The following is a 23,690-nucleotide window of genomic DNA, read 5'->3' as shown; positions in this document are numbered from 1 at the left end:
AAGTATAAAGGCATTTATTTGACACTGCTCTTGACTAAAGATGGAGCTTTTAATCACTATTTTGCTACTCTTTTTACTGTGTTTTGAGAAGAGTGTACTGATTGTTTTTTTTATGTTAAGCACAAAAAGCCTTTTCTTCTGAACTGTCCCTGGGGTATCTCTTGTGGAGTACAAAGTAGTCAGAGCTGCTACCCTTGTACAGCTAAGCATCACCCCCACAGTGACTATGAAGTAACTGCATTTTCCTTTCAGTATGAACTCTACTTAATTCACACAGGTCATCAATTCATTCATTTCAGATGCCCTCCTTCTTCCTCTCTTAAGAACTAAGCAATCCAAAAGTACTGATACTTGACAAAAAAAATCTGAATTTATGACAGAAAACTTCAAAGGATTAACTGCAGTATAGCAAAACCAGCCTAGAAACTAAATATATTTGGAGAGATGGAGAGTATTGGGATTAACTGATAGATACTTCTAACTTTGTAGTCATATTCCTTAGCCCTTAGAAAAAGATGGAAGACATGGGAAGTGCTCATCTTTCAGATTTTCCTTATCTTCTGTCCCTTCCAATTCTCTCTATTCTGAACTGACGCTGATCCAGACGTCTACAAGATACATGGAATGATTTTGATAACTGCTGTTGTAGTTGAACTTCAGACACCATTGGTCCCTTTGTACTTACAGAATACATATCACTTAGCAGTAATCTACCATTCTCTGCAACATCTCTTAATTCTCATCACTTCTCTCTCAGTCATTTGACACACTGCAGTTTTATTATCTACACATCTATAGAGCTGATATTTGTTTTTTTTCCTCTCTCAAATGGAACTTCAGCCAAAAACATATATTACTTATCAACCTCTATTCAAAGTCTATGGGCAGTTAAAATCATTTTGTGTCAGTTTTACTAAATGTCTTAAAGATCTTTCTACAATACAACAGCAGAGATCTCATATTTCATGAGTACAAAAGCCAAAAACCTTAAGCCAGAACATGAAACACTACAGAGAACTGCTAACGTGAACAATCACATTCACACCTCTTCACTTCCTGGGCAGAGCCAGTAACCTTCCAGTAAAATGGCTGCCTGTGAGGTCTATATAACTGGCATGGGGCTTTTTGTTTGTTTTAAGCAAAATCTGCAGACTGTGTGTTGTCTGAATATGTGTTGAATTGAAGTCAAATCAGATAAATAAGCACGTAGTGAAAGATTCATAGAAATTCTGCAAATCATAATCATTAATGAAGATTTTTTTCCAAAGCTCCAGCAATAGGAAACTTCACTCTTCTCAACCTGAATATTACTTATGGTATGACAATTCTTACTTGCATACATGTCTTTTGCTCAGTCTCTTTCAAAATTGACTAATAGATTAAATTTTACCATCAAAATTATAGCAGGCAACAAACGGAACTACTCTGACAAAGGAAACTTCTACTTCATGCATTGAGGGCCAAATGCTGGAAAGTTCATCAGAAGTTTAACTTTAAATGAGTTTGTATCTCACCAGCAAGCACTTCCCACCTCTGCCTGTTCATTTGTGAGCTAGAATTATTACTGGAAGAAATATTCTCCCCATTTTTCTAACTCTCTAATATTTAAGATAGAGTAGATTATGGAATAATCTCTGAAAAACTGTCCAAAGATCCACTGCATGCCCTATTTACAGACATCTAAAAATATAGTATAAGAAAAGCATTAATTAAGAGTAAAGGATGAATACTTTGTTTATCTTGTATTCCAAATGGAAAAGAAATGAGATATTTCCATATCTGCCACTGAAATATCAAACCTCTGTAAAAACCAAAGTCCAGCTATGGAATTTACTATATTTACTATATATATAAAACAAGGTAAAAGTGTGCGAGTGGGAATTCTACCAGAGAAAACAAGACAAAAAGATACAATTATTCCAACTCAGAGCTGATATGCTCCAAGGTATACATTTTCCAACAAATCACAATAAAAATGAATATTTTAGAGGTTAATACGAAGATCAAATGTGGAATGCATTTGCTGAAAAGATTAATATCTTTTCATTAAAAATGAGAGTGCTCTGTTGGTTCAGCATTTGCATTTAGATCGAGTAAGTAATAAGTATACTGACTGCTTAACACACATCTCCAAAACGGAAAACATGGGTGAAGGGAGTGGTGTCCATCTGCATAAGTGGACAAGGCTTTCCTGTTATCTGCTGCTCCCCCTTCAAAGAACTTACACTCTATCAACAAGAACACTGTGATTCACTTATCACAGCAGAACTGGGGGAATACTGTAAAAGAACAATTATGCAAGCATTCATTCACCAACATGCTATGCATGAAGGAATACGTATCGGTGGACTGCTGTTGACTAGAGAAAGTGCTTGCCAATATACATTAACTCAATGTATGGACAGGAATGGGTATTTACCAGATTTACCAGCTGCTACACAGGTGTGTTTTTTTGTTGTTGTTTGTTGTTGTTGCAATTGGTGTTTAAAGCTTAGAGGCATTCAGTTAATTGGAACTCTCAGCCAACTAGCACATGATTGCAAGTAATCTGCTTAAGTATCAGCAGGAAGGACTGGAGCCACTCCAGGTTTCTTATTGTTTCTGGCATAAGGTTATCACAGCTCCATGTTTTCAAGCAATAAAGAGAGGGAAAGGTATATGTGATTAAAAAAAAACCCTATATCTCTGTGCACCAAGATTGGTTCAGAAGTGAAATACATAGGAGAAGCTTACTGAAATGGTGGCATAGCTTCACACAGACATGCTGACTGCTGGTCTCACTGAAGAATATGCATTTTTATTTAACTGAATACAGCACAATGTTTCTAAGGATCAGAGAACACTTGAATTGGTTTTCTTGAGTTGTTTAAAAACATGTCAGAATATAGTCCAGCACACTGCAGATATTTTGAAGTCTTTAAGATTTACATATATATATATATTTTTTTTAATTTTTTTTTTAAACAGAATTAAGTATAGCAGTTCCTATCAAAAGCACAAGCATATTACTCCTCAGACAGAAGAGTAAATATTTTCCTTAACCGTGGTGGCAGCTTTCTTGTAGCATTAAAGTCATGCAAACTGTATACAAATCATACAGCTATTTTCCTACTGAGCAGGCACCTGTAACACTGGCGAAACAACATTGTAGGAGAGCAGAAAAACTGACTGCTGTTCCATAAAAGAAATTTAAGAGCTGATGCTAAAAGAATAGAAGTGTTTTCTCATCCTGTGTATAATCTTCACTTATATTTTCTTAAACTGCAGAGAAGTGTCAGTTTGAAATGGACTGTCCACCCCTGAAGTAGGAAACTCAGGACATTTCATCAAGATTCCTTTCATTTTTATTATTATTTAACTCTGTGTTCTATTTAGGGTCATTTAGATCACACACACTTTCATAAAGGGCATCCTTCTCTCTTCAACCTATGGGTCAAACGTATTATCCCACAGATATTTGGAGGTATAATTTGCTCACTAGCACTCTTCAGTCTTTATCTCTGACACACTCAAGGATGCTTAAATCCCACAAGAAAGAAAGGCACACATTAATCTTCAGAAATGTGTCCTTACACACCTTCTGAAAATGAAAACAGATGGTTTTGATAACCTATCAGAACTGCAAACCCTGAAAAATTATGGACCTTTGGAAACAATTCTGATTCTGAAGAAGTTATCAATGAAAATAAGACAAAATTCAGACCATACAAACTGCACACAGCACTGAGCCTTTCTAGGAGACATGAAGCACTCTGCTTCCCTGAGCAGTTGCCATTAGGAATCAAAAGCACCCCACAGCTTGACAGACATAATGTGGGATGTCTATATACACACATACTCAGCTTGGCAAGTCATGGAACAACAAATTTTGAAGGCTTGGAGGAACTCAATAAAACTGTCCTCATTTTAAACCAGTCCTGTGCAGCTAGAAGAACAAACAGACACTGCCTCAGGCTCAGCAGAACCCAATTCATTTTTTTCCCCTTTTCTTTTGTTTTAAAAATCATCTACTTAGAATTCATTTTTAATCCTAAAATATGACCAGAAAAGAAATGTTTCATTTGATTTTTGCCTCCTTACCTGTATTATCAGCATAGATGTTTACTTATACATGCTGTGATCCTCCCACATATATTTAATCAGATATCAAAACTAAGCTCTCTGGATGCCCAATCTTTGTTTTACTTCAGGGTAAAAGCTTTTTTATTCTTTGCACTGAAATGAATATTTCTGAAGCTATTTCATGGCAACTGCTCTGACAGTGCTGTGTTAAAAATTAACTATGAACTGCACAATGAACTGTACAGTACATTCAAAACTTGCCAGATGCCTGGCATCACCAAATCTCAGCATCTCCTATTGGGCAACAAACCCCATTTCCTGCTTCCTTGGATACGCTTACATGAAAGAAACTATATTGAAAAAATCATCATGATATCATAGCCAACTTAAAAGACAAGCACTGTAAATCAGCACATACACTCAAAATGCAACACGGTTGATAAGTAAAGGTTGGTTACTCAGGGTTGACCTCCCTTTATTTCTCAGATCTTCATTCTCATCAGCCAACACCAAATGTCCTGCCCAGCACTGAAGAACCATTAGATTTACAAATAGAAATCTCAGCATGTATCTTCTTTCACCAAAATAAGAAATAAGAACACTATGAAAGACTCCTCACAGCTGAGCATGCAAACCTCCACCCTCCCTCACTGCACTCTGAATATTTAGTCAGTTCACAAAAAGTTATGAGTACAAACAATAAAATGTCATCTTGTGACAGGAAACTTACCTCACGATCCAGCAGTACGGGTGACACCACTGTGACAATATCTCCCTTTTCTGGGTCAATATAGAACATATTTGGGGAAGGTTTGGTAGGTGTCTGCTTGAGGATGTTATACCGCAGAAGAGCATTGTCTGTGCTAGCATCATCAGCGTCAAATGCCGTCATCCGCATCACAGTTGTTCCTAAAGGAAAGGTGGACAGTCAACAGAATGCAATTAGTAAGCGCTTTTATTGCACTACTTTCAAACACAAAAACCAAATGCATACATAACATCAGGACCATTAAGTAATTTCACGTGATACTTCATAATTGCATTTTTCCTGTTTCTACTCGCTGCTGAGCTAACAATAAAACCTCATATTTCTGGTTTGCAGCAAACAAATGACTCACTTAAATACCCCATATTTGAGTACTTTGTTGCTATCCACATAAAGAACATCATCACTAAAGCATCTCCCATGCTTTAAATTCTTCGGGCATAAAGTCTACAGGATCTCATGGAGAAGATGCTGAAGCAATGCTGAAATAACAGAAAGGTTTCCATTTGCAGTTTGTGTAGTTTTGCGCTGTTTCAAAATTGGTTGGACATTTTAAGCCTTCTGCCAATATGACAAACTTTATCATGACTAAAGCTCACTGAATTCTGATTTGAACATACTGCTGGGCTTAGTGCATGGCTCTGAACAAACTATTGCTCAGCTATCTTTAGAGCACCAAAGTTGTTTTCATTACAAAAATTCTATAGCATGCAGTTCTGCTATAGAGAGCAACAGGGCGGATGCCACTGGTTGCGCAGAATCTTAAATGATTTAAAGAGGGGAAAAAAACCCATAACATTCTTCTACACTGTGTTTAATACAGAGACAACTGAGAAGCTACCAACATTCTTGTTAACTAATGGAGTACATATTCCCACATTGTGAGATCAAATCTTATCCTCTCCATTGCACACTAGAGGTGACAGTTTTATCAAAGCATCTTTTATTTGCTTTGTGTTGTGGAAAGCAAAGAAAGGTAGTAATTAGACAGCATTAGGCTGAACCCTGCAATATTCACCCCTAGACCATTATAATTTTTTAGTAAGTCAATTTATAGGTATAAACAAGAGGTTTTTTGTTCCTTTTTTTTTTTTTTAATCTAGAAGCAACATATAATCACACCAAAACTAAAGTGTTTCTTTCAACATTGCCCTGAATGAATAAAATCCTAACGAACAAAAAAAGTCAACTGTTGAAATTTCAACAGTGAATAATGTAACAAATTAATGCAGAAGACATTAGTAAACCAGATACAAATAGGGAAGGTAAGGAAGTATTCACTCTCCTGCCTAAAAATCTTAACCAAAACAATTTAGTCAAATTCCATCAACTATCCAATTTCCATTTAAGCAGCTTAGCACTGAAAACGTATCATCCAACACATGAACCACAATGTCAAAGTTAATTACAACTCTTGGTCAGAGTTCAGTTCTTCTGTATTAGCTAACTCTCTTTTTCCCCCACTGACTTTCAGTAGACAATTATATCTTAAAATTTAATCGCGATAAAAACAATTTCAAATACAACATTTTCATTTCACACTGAATAAGTAAGACTATATTTGATCTATCCACAATATCCATATAGCAACACAGGATTAAAACTTTCTAGTACAGGCAAGGCATAAGTCATTACATTGCTTGCAGAACAGAAATACTATTCATTTATGACGATAAGCAGTGAGTTTCTATTCTTTGTGAAGGCCTTCCAGCATAGCTTAAAATCAAATGAAATAAAATACAGTGGTAAAGATACAAATTATACCAAATAATTCATAAACTAGAATGAATTTCCTCACTCAGTGTTAAACACAGCTGTCATGTTTAGATATGTTTCTTCTAAGCTTTTTTTTGGGGGGTGCTTGCTTCTTCGAGTACAAAGTATTGGCTCTTGTAGTGACCTTGAATATAAGCTCTCAAAGGTTTTGCTTCATTGCTACGTCAGGCAGAGCTACCCCCTAGAGAAACAGAACAGCTCTGACAGCATGTTGGTTTTATTCACCAGTGATTAAAGGTCAGACAGCTCAAAAAGAAGCTTGCCACTGGATGCCATGCCATGTTTTCAAATATTACAAGGTGATTCTCGCCCTGATATTTTCAAATACTTTGTTTGAGACTCCTTCAAAAGAAAAAAATAACACCTTTCTATTTTGAAGGAAGAATATTCATCTCTTTTTGTAAGAATAGGGAACTTGTGACATGGGCTTTTTTTTTTTTTAATGTATTTATTGCATTTGAAGATTATTATTTATTTTCATGTTAGATAGCATTGTTCACAAAGGTCTCCCAAGTCACAAGACTTCACTGAAATCAATAAGAAGACAGATCTTCAAGGGATCTAAGATAGTGCTCAAATGTATGTGAAATTCAATGATATTTGGTGTGGTCTCTCAAAAAGCACAATTTAATGGGATGCTATGCTCTTCAATACACTAGATGGTATTTTAAATAAATGTAAATTCCTACCATTATTAATCTACTGGATGAGTTATTCAGCAGAGATTTAGAATGTGATTAAGATTTCCACCTGAGTGTGTAATTTCATTTACACAGTTGCTCTAGTCAGTTTTACTGAAATATTTCTAATGATAAGACTGCACATACAGATTTCAGAATCTGATGTAAATCCACAAGGCTCCAGTTACTCTGGCATGAAACTGGCTTGATACAGTGGCTGAATACAATTCTGATTTACCAGCTGAAGTTCTTGAACCTTTCTATTCACTAGACATTATTTTATTCATTTAACCATTCCTTTGCTTCAGAGGGATAAAAAAAAAATAAGAAAATCCAGTAACTCAAAAAAACAGCACCTGGCTTTTACACCATTTTGCAAAGACACGCTCGTCCCAGTACGAAAGTAGATAATTGGTTCTATTTGTTTCTACCTCATCTCTAAGGTTTGGAGATATTAGTATCTAGCTAACCATCAAGGTGGTAGATGTGCTTAAGCAAAAGTTATTTTATTCTCACAAGTTCATATAACAGATGTAAAAATGCATATAAAACTTCTTGTTAGATGTCATTATATATTATTACAGTCAGTATAAGATTGTATCTGTTTTTGGTTTATGAACATCAGCACAAAGAATTACAACTCTTTAAACATCACTTATACGCCTTCATCACTCCAATAACTGAAGTCAAATAGTGCTGCTAAAAACAGAAAGGAAACCTTGCACTGAGCTGAAAAATGGTACTCTGCTTCTACAGCCATGCTAACAGCTTGTACCTGGACACATCTTTCTCGCAGCCTTGTTCTCATGTTTGCAAACTAACCAGAACTCATTGTCATCCATTTATTTCAAAGCACAGCAGTATCTACCTTATTACATCAAAACAATAACTCTCATATATACAAAAATTAGAAAGGACTGGCATCTCAATAATAACAATAATAATAAAAAAATAAAAAACACAGCAGCTTTAAACCAGGAAAACATATTCCAAAGACCTTGTGTGGAAGTCTGACAACCATATTTCCAGGAAAAAACTTGACTATACCTGTTAGTGTGTTCACATAGAGTGCACATGACTATACATTTTGGGATGGGCCACCACAAATACTACATTAAGAGATCTGATCCCTTGAAATGCAGCTGCACTAACTTTTATTTTAAAAGGCTCTACAACATACATCCGGTCCAAAAGTGTTTAAATCAAGATGCACGCTTCCTCAGTATTACTTCTTCATCATAAAGTTTTATTCTTCATAAAAGATTCATTTCCCCAGTCCCATAAACTGACTACTTCTAATTCAGTGTCATTTTATAAATACTTCCATTCCTGGCATCAATCAAACGCAGCTGGCTTTCAAACCACAAAACAACAGCTTGCTACATTATCATGTTAAACAATATATATTAACTTATCAAGCTGAGGAACAAATGTCTGCAAAATCAGCAACTTTTGAGTTCTGCTGATGATGTGCAGATATTCACTGAGGCATCCTCTCCCAGAAAAGGTACAGTTGTTCCATGGCGTGTTTCAATATTCACGCTTTGTCACACCCTCTGGGCAGTTTAACTACTATCATAATCTCTCAATCCCTCTGCTCACACTTCCGTTTTCCTCATCGATCCAGCACACATTCCACTAGACAAGTCATTGTTTCAAACACTGCAGCCATCAACCTGCTGATTGCACATTTGGCCTCTACGTCGGCTTGGAAATATTGGCAAAAACCTCCCCTTAGGCATTAAGATGTAAAGCAAAACGCTTGCACAATTTTGTGGTGATTGGAGCAGATGGTATCTTGGGAAACATTAACCTTTCTTTTGCTTTCCCTGTCCCTCCACCACCCCAACTACACCAACTACCTCCTATTCCCACTCAACTGATGAAGCAGTAGGTTTCATCATTCATAACTGAGTCTTATACCAATACACATTGTACTCTGAGCTGTGGTTTTTGTGGGGTCTCACAGAGCAATACAGCCATTTTTCCTTCTGTATTTCAACATGACATTGAACATTTATTGAGTAGCCACTTTCAAAGTTCTTATATGGAAAAACACTGAGATAACTTTTTCCACACTGTTCAGATGAATGTCATCTTGTTATTTCTCTCAGTGTGTTTAAGTGTAATTTACTGTGATTAAAAATAAAGGATTGACAATTGTGCAAGTCTCTTAGAAGATGACTCTCAATCCTATCCTTAAAATATTATCCAATTTAAGGACTGAAAGGTTTTATCAGAGTTACAGTGCTAAAAACCTTCTGACTTGAGAGTTACATTAGTTTTCTGTCTCACTGTACATTCTGTTCAGTAACTGCCTTATGCATGCACTACAGAAAGAAACATGTCTGATTTCATAATTAGCACCATTGGTTTGCTGAATTCTAAATAAAGCTTCTTAAAAAGTTCAGATGTGCCTCTGTATATATCAAAAATAATTAGTTGAACAGTATACTTTTAGGAAATAAAGCTATTTTGACCCAAGAAGGAGATCAGAAAGTAAAAATGAGAAGGAAAGGGAAGAAAAGAGAGGGTTATAAGCATCTCTAAAGCACTTTAGATCTACTGCTATAGAATGAAGCCCAACAGCTTTCAGAATGTTAAGCAAAGGAGAAAAGCCTTCTCACTCCTACACCTATCATAACTAATTATGTTTGACTGTCATTTTGTACTTTAAAGACAACAAGCCCCAGGGAAGCAAAACAAATATAAGAAGAAAGGCCCATTATGTCTCCAATCAAGTGCATTTGAATTGCAACTACAGTTATTAACTTACACATGTTATTAAAGACTGGAAGGCTTTTCTCAATAGAGAAGACATTTAGTAAGAATTAATGACTTTAGTCTTTTAGCATATCTTAAATTTGCATGGGGCAATAATTTCCTGCTCCACAGGACTTTTTCACAACATTGACATCGATGCCTTGCAGATGCAGGATAAATTAACTATCTAAGCCACAGTTTAGAAGGCACTGCAAATCAACACACCATCCCTGCCAACCTGTTGCAGTCAGCAGAAGTGATGAACTAGTTAAATCTCAAATGTGGAACAAATAACAAATTGCTGTTCAGACAGAAAAGAAACTTCAGTAACGTAAAATAGAGATTAAGAACTGAGAAGAATGGCTGCTATCTATAAGAGAGTTAATGTGGCCAGAAACTATGTAAACTGAGGAAGAAATAACAGGAGATTCTCTGTTGAATATAACAGTAAAAGACGTAAGGGCAGGATGATCATTAGCAATACTAATAAGAATTTTTTTCATGAATAATACAGCTATTTTCATAGAGGAAATTACTCAGTGCTGGTGGGGGCTTTTTGAGAATGAGTTATATCTAGTATTGTCTCAGGATATACCATAGGGTAGAGAGTCATGTGACTGAAAACCATACTCAGGTATCTGCAGCTCCAAGCGAGACAATGACATACATGAAATGCCAGTAAGTGAATCTGCATTAGTTGAAGTTATGTGACATGGATGATGCCATTTGCTAAGCCAGATATATTTTTCATAATAAGATTCAGCCTAAACTCTGTAACAGCAGCAAAAAAGCAGCACTGCCATGCTTGCTTCTCTTTTGACCAGTAAAGTCTATTAAGAAAAGGTATGAATTACCTTTTGGATCATGACCACAAGCTATAAAAAGTCCCACTGTTCTAATATTTTAACTGCCAATTCATAACATAATCTTATGTGTCAGATAACATAACTCATAAAGCAATATAACACATTCTCTTGAAGTGAAAGGTTTAATGTAAAAGATGATATGCAATGAACATCACACAGCAGGTGAATATGACAGAACAATGATTTATGTGCAAAAGAATAGCTATCCAGCACACTAAGAAGATTCAGCCCTAGACACATGCAAAGAAAACACAGAGGAGCTGCATTCTCTCTGGAGCTTAGCTAGCACAAGATGTCAGTCAGAAAAATCACAGGAAATAAAGACCATGAGACATTAAAACAGCACAGAATTCAGCTCCCTAAAAACAATGCAGGACCATTATTGAAAAGGTACAGAATATTGGCTTCTTTAGCCTGAAAACCTCAAATGAAGAAATTTCCACAGTCCCTCTGGGACTTACCATCATGATCAATGCATTTGGCCAACAGCTGCCAGAAAGCTAGCTCAAATCCTAAAATAGCCTAAAATAGCCAGCTACACTCCAGCTTGTCACCACATGAGTGGAGAAGGAGGATGCCTAGCTCTTTCCCCCCGACTCCTATAAAACTTTCATAGGTAAAATGTCCAAAACCTGACAGCTCCTGCCTAGAGTGACCTTTGAATTTACTCATGCCTTTGATCTGAACTGTTTGACAGCTGAAATACTTTCAGAGTTGCTTGTGACTCATCATGCTGGTTTCCCACTTCCATGTGGAATTGGAATTGCTTGCAATCATTCAAATTTGATTTCAGCTGTTTAAATGCAGATGCAAACTTTATAGACTAGAATAGCTATACAGAGAGCTTACTAAAATATATGTATATTCTAGAAGGTTTTAGCTTATCACTGCTTTACAATCCAAATGTTTTCTTCTAGCTTTTCTCTGACTTTTCTTTATTAGTTTCCCATCCTTCTACTCTTCCCTGCTTATCTGGGTGGCACAGTTCTGGACAGAGCAGCTCAAATTGCTAATAGACAACAATTGTAATGCTAATAAAAATACATAAAGCCTGATGTAAATTTCATACCCAGAAATACCCGTGAGAAATTATCTTTTGAATGTAGCCGAGTGCTTCCAGTAAACTTCAAGACAAAATAAAACAGGCAATATTAAATTAATCACTGAACTTTCCTTCCAGAAGAGAAGTTAATATCCAGTTTCTCCTAATCTATAATGCAGGGAGGAATTCTTAATCAAGATAAATGAAGAAAATAAAATTGATATTTCAGAGGGTTAGTTTTGTAAAAAAAATAAAAATAACTGACAATTATTTGTCTTCTGAACTTCTGGGAAAGAAGCAGCCAGTTCAGAACCATTTTCATATTTATTCAGTCCCATTTATACAGGGATGTCAGCAAGCACAGTCTCTTCTCTTAGCTCTTAATGAAATGAAGCATTTTTAGAAGTAATTAATAATTGTAGAGGAAATCTAACCTCAGTGAAGGTATCAAACTGCCATGTCCTTAAAATATGTGATACCAATCCTATTCATACTGTCTTTCATTACAGATACAGAAAGAGACAGTTGGATGATTCTTCTGTACTTTTCTCCTAACATCACATACCTGAAAAACCTTTTCTATCCCACTCCATGACTACTTATGTAAGAAAGGAAAATATTTGTATTAAGCCCATTAGAAACCACATCCCTGCATAATGCTGGACAGCACTGCAGTACTTGGCCCTCAAAATGCAGAGGTCTGCAAGAATTAACAGCAGGCCATGATATCGCTGTTCTTACTCCCTTAAAATTGATACATTGTGTGGAAGAAAGGACCTCAAGCAACAAATCAAGTTATTTTAACTTTGTGTGCAATTCATTTAGTATTGGAAGGGCTACATTATGTCCCTCCAGAGAAAAATATGGGTATGGAAAAGGCTCTGTATGTCATAAAACATCTAAATATTGACTGTGGAACTCTTTAATGTAAAATTAATAATTAAGCACTGAACAACTCACTATATATCACCACCAGCAATATGACAGCTAAAGACGACAGAGTTGGTGGAGCTCTGGGAAAATACAGTACACCAAGCTTGTTTAAATATAATTGCATGAATGCACATATGCGTTCTCTTAGGCTCGAAGGAAAGAAGCTTGGAATGCAATTGGACAGAGCTGTAACTATCTGTGAGTATCCACACTGACAGGTTGCTTTTGTTTTGGTTTTCCTATATAGACCTGCTTGAATCCTAAACTATCAAAAGGCAAACCAGAATAATGCTTTCTGATCTTAAAGTAGTCAGCAATGGGCAGAGTGTTATATGACCAAATGACAAAGCAGATCATTTTGTCCCAAAACAAGTATCTGATTTCTGTTGGAATTATATATGCAGAGAAAAACCAGCAAATAGTGGTAGGAAACATCACAGGTGAGTGCCTACACCACTCATCTTCTTTTCCTATTAGAATTAACTGAACAAGCAACCGGGACATGGAAATAAACAGAAGTCACCCTGTCCCAGGATCCCTGTTGATTTAAACCCAGTTTTCACTACAATAATTGTTAATAGCAGTGTAGTTAATAGCAGTGTACAACCACATTTAGAAGTCATCTGTAAATACCATTTGTACAAATACATAAACAAACCTTTTCCCCATCATTTTCTTTTATGCTTTAGAATGGAGTCCTACTGCACCAGTCTATGGAATGCTGGTAACTTCAGAAGTTACCAACCCTCACAAACATTAGTCGCATGCATTAGATGCAAACTTCTCTGTTCAGGGAATTCCATGTTAGCATTTTATTTGAATGTACATTAGAGAACAGTTTGCAATTTCATTCACTTGCTTGCCGTTCATGAAATAATCCACTGATACTAATCCCAGCAGCTTTGTTATGCATAGTGTACTTTTCTATAACAGCCAGATCTGACATTTATCTTCTTGCACTGAGTGTGTTGACACAGAGCAACACAGTTAAACTGCATGTTTTGCTAAAGAAAGTAAAAGCCATCATCTCATATAAGAGTTACCTGGTTATGGAATACTAAGTAGGCTTTGTAAAGTATTAAAAAAAAATCATGTCTATTCATGCAACCACAGACTTGCATAACAAAAACCCTGGTGACAATAAGGTTATATTGTAGAAAGCACAGAAACGCAGGTGTTAGCACCCCACTGTTAGTACAGTGTTAAGAATGTAATGCTCTCAAACATGCCAAGCTCTCAAGATATTAGACATTTGTTTCCTTTATACATTATCTGAATCCTTCACATTTTCCTGGTTAATAGCAGGCTACCGCTTTATCACATTTGCTTGCAGGAGACAGAGTTGATAAACATTCTGTTTTTAATATCACTTATGAAACCCACAGAGTGAGCACATCTACCTAATACAGATACTCCTTCAAACAATAACACTCCTGTGTGCGTGCAAAAAGTTACATCACTGATGACTGTGAAATTGAATGTACTGATATGGTTTGTTTCAAAGTTCTTCTTAAAGTACCGCTTTATTCACTAACATGCCAAGATCTGGGCACGAGATCAAAACATCTCTGAGCAGTTCTATATGGGATATCACAAAGGCATTCCTTAATCAGGATTTGAACGGAAAACAGTTAAAAACATTTTTCATTCTCTATGTGCATGTTTCTAAAGCAGTGAGATCTAAGCAGCTATTTCCAAATTAGATTATTACATCATAAATTAAGCACACCACAGATGCTTATAAGCCTTAATTAAAATCAACCTAGTGACCCTCAATTAAATGTTAAACGTTTATGAAATGTTTCTCCAAAACTTGTTAGTCATTTATAAGGTGTTTATATGAGAACAGTAATAAATGATGTCTTTCAATTTTACAGACAAACTATACAAAGTACTTTCATTTCATCTTCTCTCCTTAATGCTGCATGTGGTGACACTGCAATACGGGATATGTGGTAATTTCTTGTCAGTTTTGACTTACTGATATCAGCAACGACACTGTGAATAATAGTACAGGAACATTACAGGCTCATAAAGGCAAATGAATGCTTTAAGAACTGACAGTACATACATCCCTAAAACTGGAATTTAGATGTACTCCTCTGAAGCAAATAGATAAATTGCATTATATGTACAATTACAACTGGCTGTGTGTTTCATTGACATGATTTCATTTTGCAAAATACTATCTAAATATGTAATGTAGATAATTTACGTATTAGAGAGACATATACTTGGTATGAAATACATAATAGATTTATAGATCTGGGAAAGTCATGAATAAAAAGAGTAAAATGAAATTACTTTTACTTTATCTCAGTGCAAATGATTTTCAAACTCATGTTCTTTTCACTGACATTTTCACCTGCTGAGTTACCCACATGGATTTGGCTCGATTCACATAATACAAATAGTCTTCACTTTCATGAAAAAGAAGTCAGAACAGATGAAACAGCTGATGTGTTTCACAGGAAAACAGGGGAAACTGTCAATGTTGTGACAGTAGAAGCAAAGAACTTTCCTTTTCCACCCTCAGACGGTTTTGGTATATCTTTCAATGTCTGCATTTATATTTCAAGCCACTTTCTAGGGAACTTATGCTTAATAGAGCAGTCATCATCCTAGAGTTTCAGTAGAAGCAAGTGATCTTTAAGTCCATCAAGAATTCTTGTGATGGAAAAGCAGAAGGAAGGATAGTGAGGAGATGGAAAAAAAAACCTTTGATTTGGCAATATTGAAGCTGTTGCCTGCTCTTAAACAAAGGCTGAGAGCAAAGCAAATACAATAATGCAATTCAGGGCTAACCTAGCAGCAAGAAGTGCTCTCTGACCTATGCCCAAAACTTCCTTCATTAGAAGATGAAGGGTACTATGGGAATACGTTCAGATTACATAGAACAAGAATATTAGCATGGAAACTGAATCAGACAACCTAGAAAACATAATAATGCTGTTGATTCTGAAAGATTTTTCGTTATCACAATTCAGAGACTGTTTCATCATCTAAAAAAGGAGTGCAAAGGAATGAAAAGCTGTTGATGGTGATCGGTGCACAGAACATGCAGTCACACTGGTCAGTGGTCTCTTAATGTACTGCTTGAGAGGTGCAGAATATGAAAAGTGTTCATTTAATTACGTACAACCTATGCAGACTGTGCAGGCCAGAGCTACAAGAAGGAAAAGCTGACCTCTTAAAAAAGATCATCACAAGACAAACAGGTAATAAAACTGTCAGCATGTTTCCTGCCCCTGGATATACTGAAACCTCTACTGACAGGTTTCAACTGCTTTCAAATATTTAATAAGAAATTTTAGGTTCCTACATTTAAAACCATGTTAGCAAGCAAGTTGGATTTCAAGTACCATCCACATAAATACTTTCAAGATAGTGATGCTTCTCCTGCTATGTATACAATTTCTTTTTCAGAACAGGACTTCAGATCCAGCTCCTTGAAAAAAACAGAGCAACAAGCAGAACACTTTCTAACATGTTCCAGTGTTTATCTCACAACTGCACAAGCCTGAAGAGACTTCTTAAAATAAGTTGAAGAAACAAGAAAGAAAAAAAAATCACACATTTCTTTTAAAGGTATTTCCAATATCCTATTTTGCCAGCCAGATATTTCTTTCCTTCATTCCTCTCTTCTAGAGCAGGCTGCAATGATCAATAGGCAATGCGCTTATGAAGTTCTGAGACTAACCAGAAACATGGCAGCCCCACAGTATAGATTGTGCTTTATTCTCAGCTTCTGCTTCAAACCATAAGCAACACTTCTTTTTCCCTATGCTTCTCTTGTTCAGATCAATGATATTCCATTGTCTTTTAATTACAAAACTGTAAAACCATGTATTCTTCTGTATATGTACTACAAACTGCTGTAAGTATGTACAAGAAATGAGACTAATTCTGAGTCTTAAAAAGACTGATTCAGCTTCTCTTCCCAAAGGCATAAAGAAATGGACAAGATTCTCAGCTGTACCCAGCTAACACTAAAAGCCTTTGCAGAAATGAGCATAGAGAGGAATATGCAATATGTGCTTGTGAATTCACCCACTAAAAAGAACAGTAAGTTGGCCCCAAACAACTAGGTGTCTCATTGGTTCCTCCTGTGGTATACTACTTCTGTGGAACCTGCTTACACCATTCAAACATTCCTTCTACTGCTGGTGATGATGACAGTAATGCCAGAGAGAAATTTTCAGCAGTTAAATTCACTGACCAGCTCTGAATCTCATCTACCTGAAGAGGTCCTATGTAGAATGCACAGGAAATGAAGTTTCTACTGAATACAAAATATAAACCAGTTTTCTTAAACAGTACTTTTTTTAATCAGACCCAATGCAAACCATCCTACGATTACTGTAACTGGAAGGAAACAGAAAAGCTTCCTAATGCAGAACAGATTTCTGTCACACAAACGAGCATTACACTGCATTACAGTTCTATGGAGGTTCTGCAGCTGAGACAAAATGCTGGCGTAAACATATAACATGAGCTGCAGGATATATTTGATCAACTGCTGCCCTTTGCAATCCTCCTGTTAGCTCTTTTATCAAGACTCATAACTGCATCTGCAGTCTAAGGCATTAATAAATATTTTACTATTCTGCCTTGTTTTTTTATAAACTTACACAAGACAACTAGTACTGTGGGTTTCAGAGAATAAATCTACATAATACCATATTTGATAAACCTATGAAAATGAAAATTAACTGATATTTTTGTTACATTCTCCTCTTTGTCCTTAGAAAACCTGCCTGAATAATATACAGATATAAAATGTTTTCTAAGGCTGACTAGCTAGCTTGTTTCCAGTAAAATGACTTTCCCTTGAGAGGAGCATTATGATTTCTTTAATGCAATCTTCATCCATTACCATTGATTACGGCTTCATTAAATATGAAAACTAGGATTAACTCTCAGCAACAGATATCACTTTCCACCTAAAACATTTTCCTCTGTATGCTTTGCTCTGGGAGAGATGCATGAATAAATAGTTTATTTATGTACTGTTTTGAATGAAGAAATTGCCTGTAGCAAAAACCTAAGCACAACTCCCTGGCAAAATACTCATCATTTGGATGAGGATGGAGCACCAATATGAAAGTCTGGGACAAAAACCACTTGCAACCCAGGCACTCGTTGTGGCATCAAGGAGTTAAGTGCTACTAAATACTTCCTAGTCAGATAAGCTAATGAATTACATCCATCCTTACTTGCACATGAATCAATAAATTTATGAAAAGACTGGTGGAAGACAAAGTTGTTTCAGCTGCAGTGTAAAACTACCTGTCCAATCAGCCTGGAGTGCATCACTAGCAGACAGCATGGCTTGATGTAAGCCATGCATGGAATAGCCATAATTGAAAACAGCAGAGAAATTGTATATTAATGTGCTAACCATGCTTGTGCAAAATAACTCTTTAAAATGAACTTTGTCTTTTTTGTTTTTCAAATGTCCTCCTTCATTTGTCATCAATAAATAAATAAATAAATAAATAAATAAATAAAAGATTTTGAGAAACTTCTCATACGGAGAAAACATCATAGGAACAGATATTACTTTATTACTTTGTTATATTATAATTAATATACATATATGTAATAAAATATAATACTCCTATTATTACAGCTATTACTCGTTCGACCCCATTCTACAATAAACATTTAATACCTGAAGTTTTAAAATGTTAAGTTCCAGGTAGAAAGGCAACGTTCTGCCTCGCTGCCTGGCACCAGGTCTCACACCGGCTTCCTTAAACTAGTTCACTCCCATGATGTATTAAGGCATCTTAAAGATCACGTTCAAACTCTCGCTCTACAGCTTTGCACATATTGTAAGTAGACAAACTCAAACACTTGCTGCAAAGAGTATTCCCAGTTTCCACATTTATCAAGAAGGCTTTTTTAAAGGATTGATCTATAACCTGAGGGATCAATTTAGGCAAAAGAACATCAGATCAATAAAGTAAGGAAGAAAAAGCTAAAGAAGACAGGAAACCAAGAGAAATAGGAAGACATTTTTAACAGGCACTACATACATCCCCTTGCAAACAAGAACTAATCTCCCAAGTAGGCAGTCTCACTTTTTACTTTACTCTAAACCAGGAAAGAACACATTTTTATTACTCACGCAACTTGTTATCTTCGCATTTAAGTGCCAGGCACTGATTCCTCTCTTAGAGCTAAATACATTTCCATTGGCACACATTCAGATTCTCTCAGCAGCTTATTATGGCACAACATAGTAAAATATATAAGAAAATATGCCTCTCTCTTGCAAAAATACTACTGTACATGATGCAACACTAGTAGGCTCATAGGAGGCAGTGACACCACACAGATCATTTTGTCTGTCAGCCCACTGACATGCATCTGTAATTAATATTCACAATTTTATTTTTGTGAAGGAGGTAAATTCAAGATGTGATACGTACACATGCTATAGGCAATGTTGAGGTAGGCTGTCCAGCAATCCTTCAAAGGTGACTTGAGAGAGCCAGTTTAAAACAAGCATTTTGTCTTATAACATCATATACTTTGTCCAGGGATCTCTAGCATTTGCTAGCATAGTAAGAGGGCATTTCAGTTTGCTTCTAACATAAGAAGTTGTTTTACCCTCACTATTCACCGGGATAAAGAAACTATACAAACATGAAAACATACAGCAAAGAAGCTAATCTTTAAGAAATAAATGTTATCATTTCAATGTCATATAATAAACTGCACTTGAAAGAAAGTGAAATCGTTCTGTCAAAAAGAATACAGGTTGTCAGTCCGCAGCATGTCTTTGAAAACAATCTATAATAAACATAGGAAAAAAGTGCCCCACTGAGCGGATAGTCTGTGATTAAGAATATTACAATAGTATCTTATAAATACCTCTAAAATTAGAAAAGAAAGGCCTCACAAAACACAAAATACTGACAGAGGTCAAAATACTGTTGCATTCTCAAAGTTTTGTACTTGGTCAGCTCATGAATTTCCAAAGAAATTATGAGAGTGAAGAGAAAGTACCAAGCTATCACAGAAAGATACAGTGAGGGATGGATTCGTGCTCATCCATGCAACATTCTCTATTTCCCTTTAGGATTTAGAAAATCCAGCTTATTTGAATACAGCACACTAGACAAAACAGTCTTAATTTATAACAGCTTTGGTGCAGCACTGAAACAGAGCTGCTTAAGTGTTTATTTGCTTAGGATGCTGTCTAATATTTGTTGTTATCGTCAGAGATAGACTTTTACAACTTGCTCATACCATGAACAATGATTAGCATTAAGAGCAATATGTTTATCACACCTGTATATTGGCTGTCTAGGGAAGATGCTAAGGGAAATAAGGATTTCTTTTTAAAAACAGAAAACATCAGATTTGAATATATTTATCCAAATATTTTTCTCCACAAAGTATTTGTCTATGAAATCCTCTTTATAGCACCTGGAATACACCTTACTTGACAAATGAAGGCATAATAAAAGGAAAACAGATTGTCTTGAGCCAAGTATAGCACTGAAATAGGAACAAGAGGTTATGACAACTGTTTAAGATGTGCTACAATCTCAAGAAGCTCAACAATTAATCCTTTTCACTTGTTACAGATTCCTACTTGTAAAATGTGATTATCTTTAAAAGCTAACACATATGGTTGGCCGTAAACCAATGTGAACACCTAAATATGCATATTTTTAATACATAACAGTCAACTCAAATGGCAAATAAATGAAAAATAACAAAAGAGCTTCGCTTTTAACAATACTGACAAAAATGTTTGTATCACATAGAATAGTTGGATTATTTCATTTATTTCTCTGAGGAAATTGTAAAAAAATCTGAAAGTGAAAAATAAGGAAATTATATCTTGATTTTCAAATTGACCAATTACTTGGGATATGCACTGAAAAAACTACAGAGCTCTGGATTTTTGCACCATACTGACATTTTCTCTTAGAAAGGCAGGCTCTGTAGCACCTCACATTGGGTCTCCCCAGCTTAGCTGAATATAAAACAGTAGGTAGGGTGACACAAGACTTGCAAAAGTGATTTTAACCCTTTTTTAAAGAGTATCTACAGGATCATCAGGAAAAATCTTGAAACCAACTAAGCATAATAAGCACAAACTTTAAGTCTCAAGGTCTTTCTTCTAAATAGTTTGGGTCTTCACCTTTTGCTTTTGTGCCATTTACCAGACCAGATTTAAAGAATAGTTAAGATGAACTCTACGCTGATGGGTGTGGACTTCTCTTTCTGAGCTTTAATTGGAGTCCATTAATGGAAAACTATCATTCACCCACCACAATGAATGCTTTTCATTCAGTGCTGTGCTCCTGGGCACAAGTACCCCCAACTATCAGAAAACGAATCCACAGATTGGAAAATGGCTTTGTATTAAAGCAGCTCAAGAAGCAAATAGGAAAAAAATGAGAGAGAGTTATTGGAATGACTAATAGCACAGTAGGTGTCATATTAAAAAAAAAAAAGTGTAGTATAAAATGAGATAATAAAAAACAGGTTAGTAGAAATTCATCCCCGGTGAATCATAAGTTTAAAACATTTGCAGAAACAAACAAACGGATTACAATATAAAATCCCAATTATTTAGAATTGAGATGAGTAACCTCCTGCCTTATATATTTATGGAAGAACTATAGAGCTGCTGAAAAAGCTTTTAAAATATCAAATAATGAGAAAAACCATTTTCTCATAATAAAATCATTGACAAACAAGTTATTATTTCATAACAATAAAAAAAAAGAACTATTAAAACTTCCTAACTGCTAAAACTATATGTGAATGCACTGAAAGAGGTGTAGGCAATCTTGTTGCTGCTACAAGATTCCAGTTAGAAATTTAGGTAGAATGAGGAAAGCACTGACTTTGTGCTTTGTTCTTCTTCTCATGCTCTCATATACTGGCTAACATTTGAACATATGGTTCCATGTTGGCTTTTTTAATCGTTATGGGGAACAAATACTTTGTGGCAGTTTCCTCAGTATTTCAAATGACTACAGGTATATATGGGGTACTGTTAAATTTTTATTTGGTCCCAGAACTATTTAGGTCAGACAAGTTACATTTGAGAACAAAACTTGCTTAATTATTTGGATTTACTGTTTGTTGCAGAAGATTGTGACAGCAGGCAGCGACGTTTCATTAACTGTGATACTATTAGAAACAGAGAAAAAGCCTTTTTCTTCCTAGCATGAAATATCTGTATTCTCCTCGCAAATACTACTGATGTTTTTGGTGTCCTAGTGTTCAGGGCTGTTGGCTGAGGAGCAATAGCTAGGTAGCTCAAATCAGTAAGAATTCCTACAGTCTTTTTGCATTCTTTTACTCTACCATAACCAGCTCTCCCAAGTTCTCTTTAAAACAGTTATAAAGTGGTCAACACACAGTCAAAATCTCCAAGCGTGTCTCCATGGCCTCCTGCCATCAGCAATTAGCGCATTATTCTCTACAATGACACTTTCCAATCGCATTCTATATAATCCATCTGATTGTCAGCTTGCAAACATGACTGAATTTATTCTTGAATGCATTATATGTAATCGTTTACATTACTGGCACACAAACTTTGTCATTGAAGAAATGCACTAAATGGCAGGTGTGCACAGCTGTAATTTATTTATTCTTTCTGTGGTTCAGCTGTCAAAATATCACATTAAATGTTTACTGATTGAGATAAATTATATATATATCCAATGTGAGAGAATTACACCCCCTTCACCCGTTAATTTAAGTCTCAAAATATTTTTGGAGTGACGAGAAAACCTCAGGGGAGCAAGAAGTGTAACATCAGTATCAAGATAATTATTTTGTTCAATGTACTTAATATTTCAGTACTGATTCTGTATCACACTGTGTAACAGCTGCTGAATCAGAGGGACCTTAAGGATACATTCTTATTCCCCAACAAAATATCCACTCAATTTTGCTTCTGCAGTCCTATAGAAATAGAGCTTTTAGCTCATTTGATAAATATTGTAAAAATTAATTATTAAAGACCCCAGGAAAATGTCAAGAAAGAACATCCCTTGGCAAAGCATCTAAACTTCTCTCAAGATTTCTCTCAATCCTAACAGAGTAGTCTTGAAATGCCAGAAGAAAATCTGGATGTAAACCCTTTTAGTCCCTCACCTCCAGTTTCATACAGTGGCTATATTCCAGCTCAGATACAACATAATTAATCTAATCAAACTGTAGCCATGGAAGAGTTAGACATGATGTCTAACTTAATTATTCATATTTTAGTTAAAATCAAGATGAGTACATCTGCTGCTCCAAAACCTTCTTGAGGTTTTGAACTCTGTTCTGAATCAGGTTTCCACCATTCACAAGCCCCGACAAGGACCTTCACATCACTCACCCCCACTTAATCCCATTCCTTTGCCTAGGCCAACCTTCTGATACCACCTAATCTAATACCATCTAATCCCTCTCTCCACCACCTCCATTTCTCACTTAACAATGAAATCAGTCTTGCAACCTCAGCAAAAAGCTGAGCTCCTTCCACAAAATAAAGCAGTTGCACTTCAACATCTTGAAGAAGCCGAGCTTTCCGGAGAAAATGAGAAAATAAATTGTTGGGGATTTGGAACTATAAAGCCTCTTCAGTATCAAAAACAATGAAAAGACATCACTCAGCAGCAGGACAAGGCTTTAGACTTTGCCTGATAATTTTGGTAGCTGTGGACTTTGTTTACAGATCTTGAAAGAAACCTGCTAAACTCCATTAGCAATCTGGTAACCAAGTGCTTTAGTTTTGATCAAGTAAACAGGAAAAGGGAAAACAACATTAT

General features: G+C 35.8%; 1 protein-coding gene across 2 annotated transcripts in view; it reads right to left on the bottom strand.

The window, feature by feature from the left end:
* The window catches only part of CDH13 (cadherin 13), a 389,565-nt gene that overhangs the window by 112,599 nt on the left and 253,276 nt on the right, over nt 1-23,690 (bottom strand). For both annotated transcript variants that reach the window (XM_015874147.3, XM_015874146.3), the window contains exon 7: nt 4,793-4,971. In XM_015874147.3, coding sequence (XP_015729633.1) covers nt 4,793-4,971 — 179 coding nt within the window. The remainder of the gene's footprint in view (nt 1-4,792; nt 4,972-23,690) is intronic.

The sequence above is a fragment of the Coturnix japonica genome, chromosome 6 (assembly GCF_054131305.1).
Source record: "Coturnix japonica strain WE chromosome 6, WE-NBRP24, whole genome shotgun sequence".
Classification (NCBI taxonomy): domain Eukaryota; kingdom Metazoa; phylum Chordata; class Aves; order Galliformes; family Phasianidae; genus Coturnix; species Coturnix japonica.
Note: the sequence above shows the minus strand (reverse complement) of the source record. Positions and strands in the feature narration are given on the sequence as shown.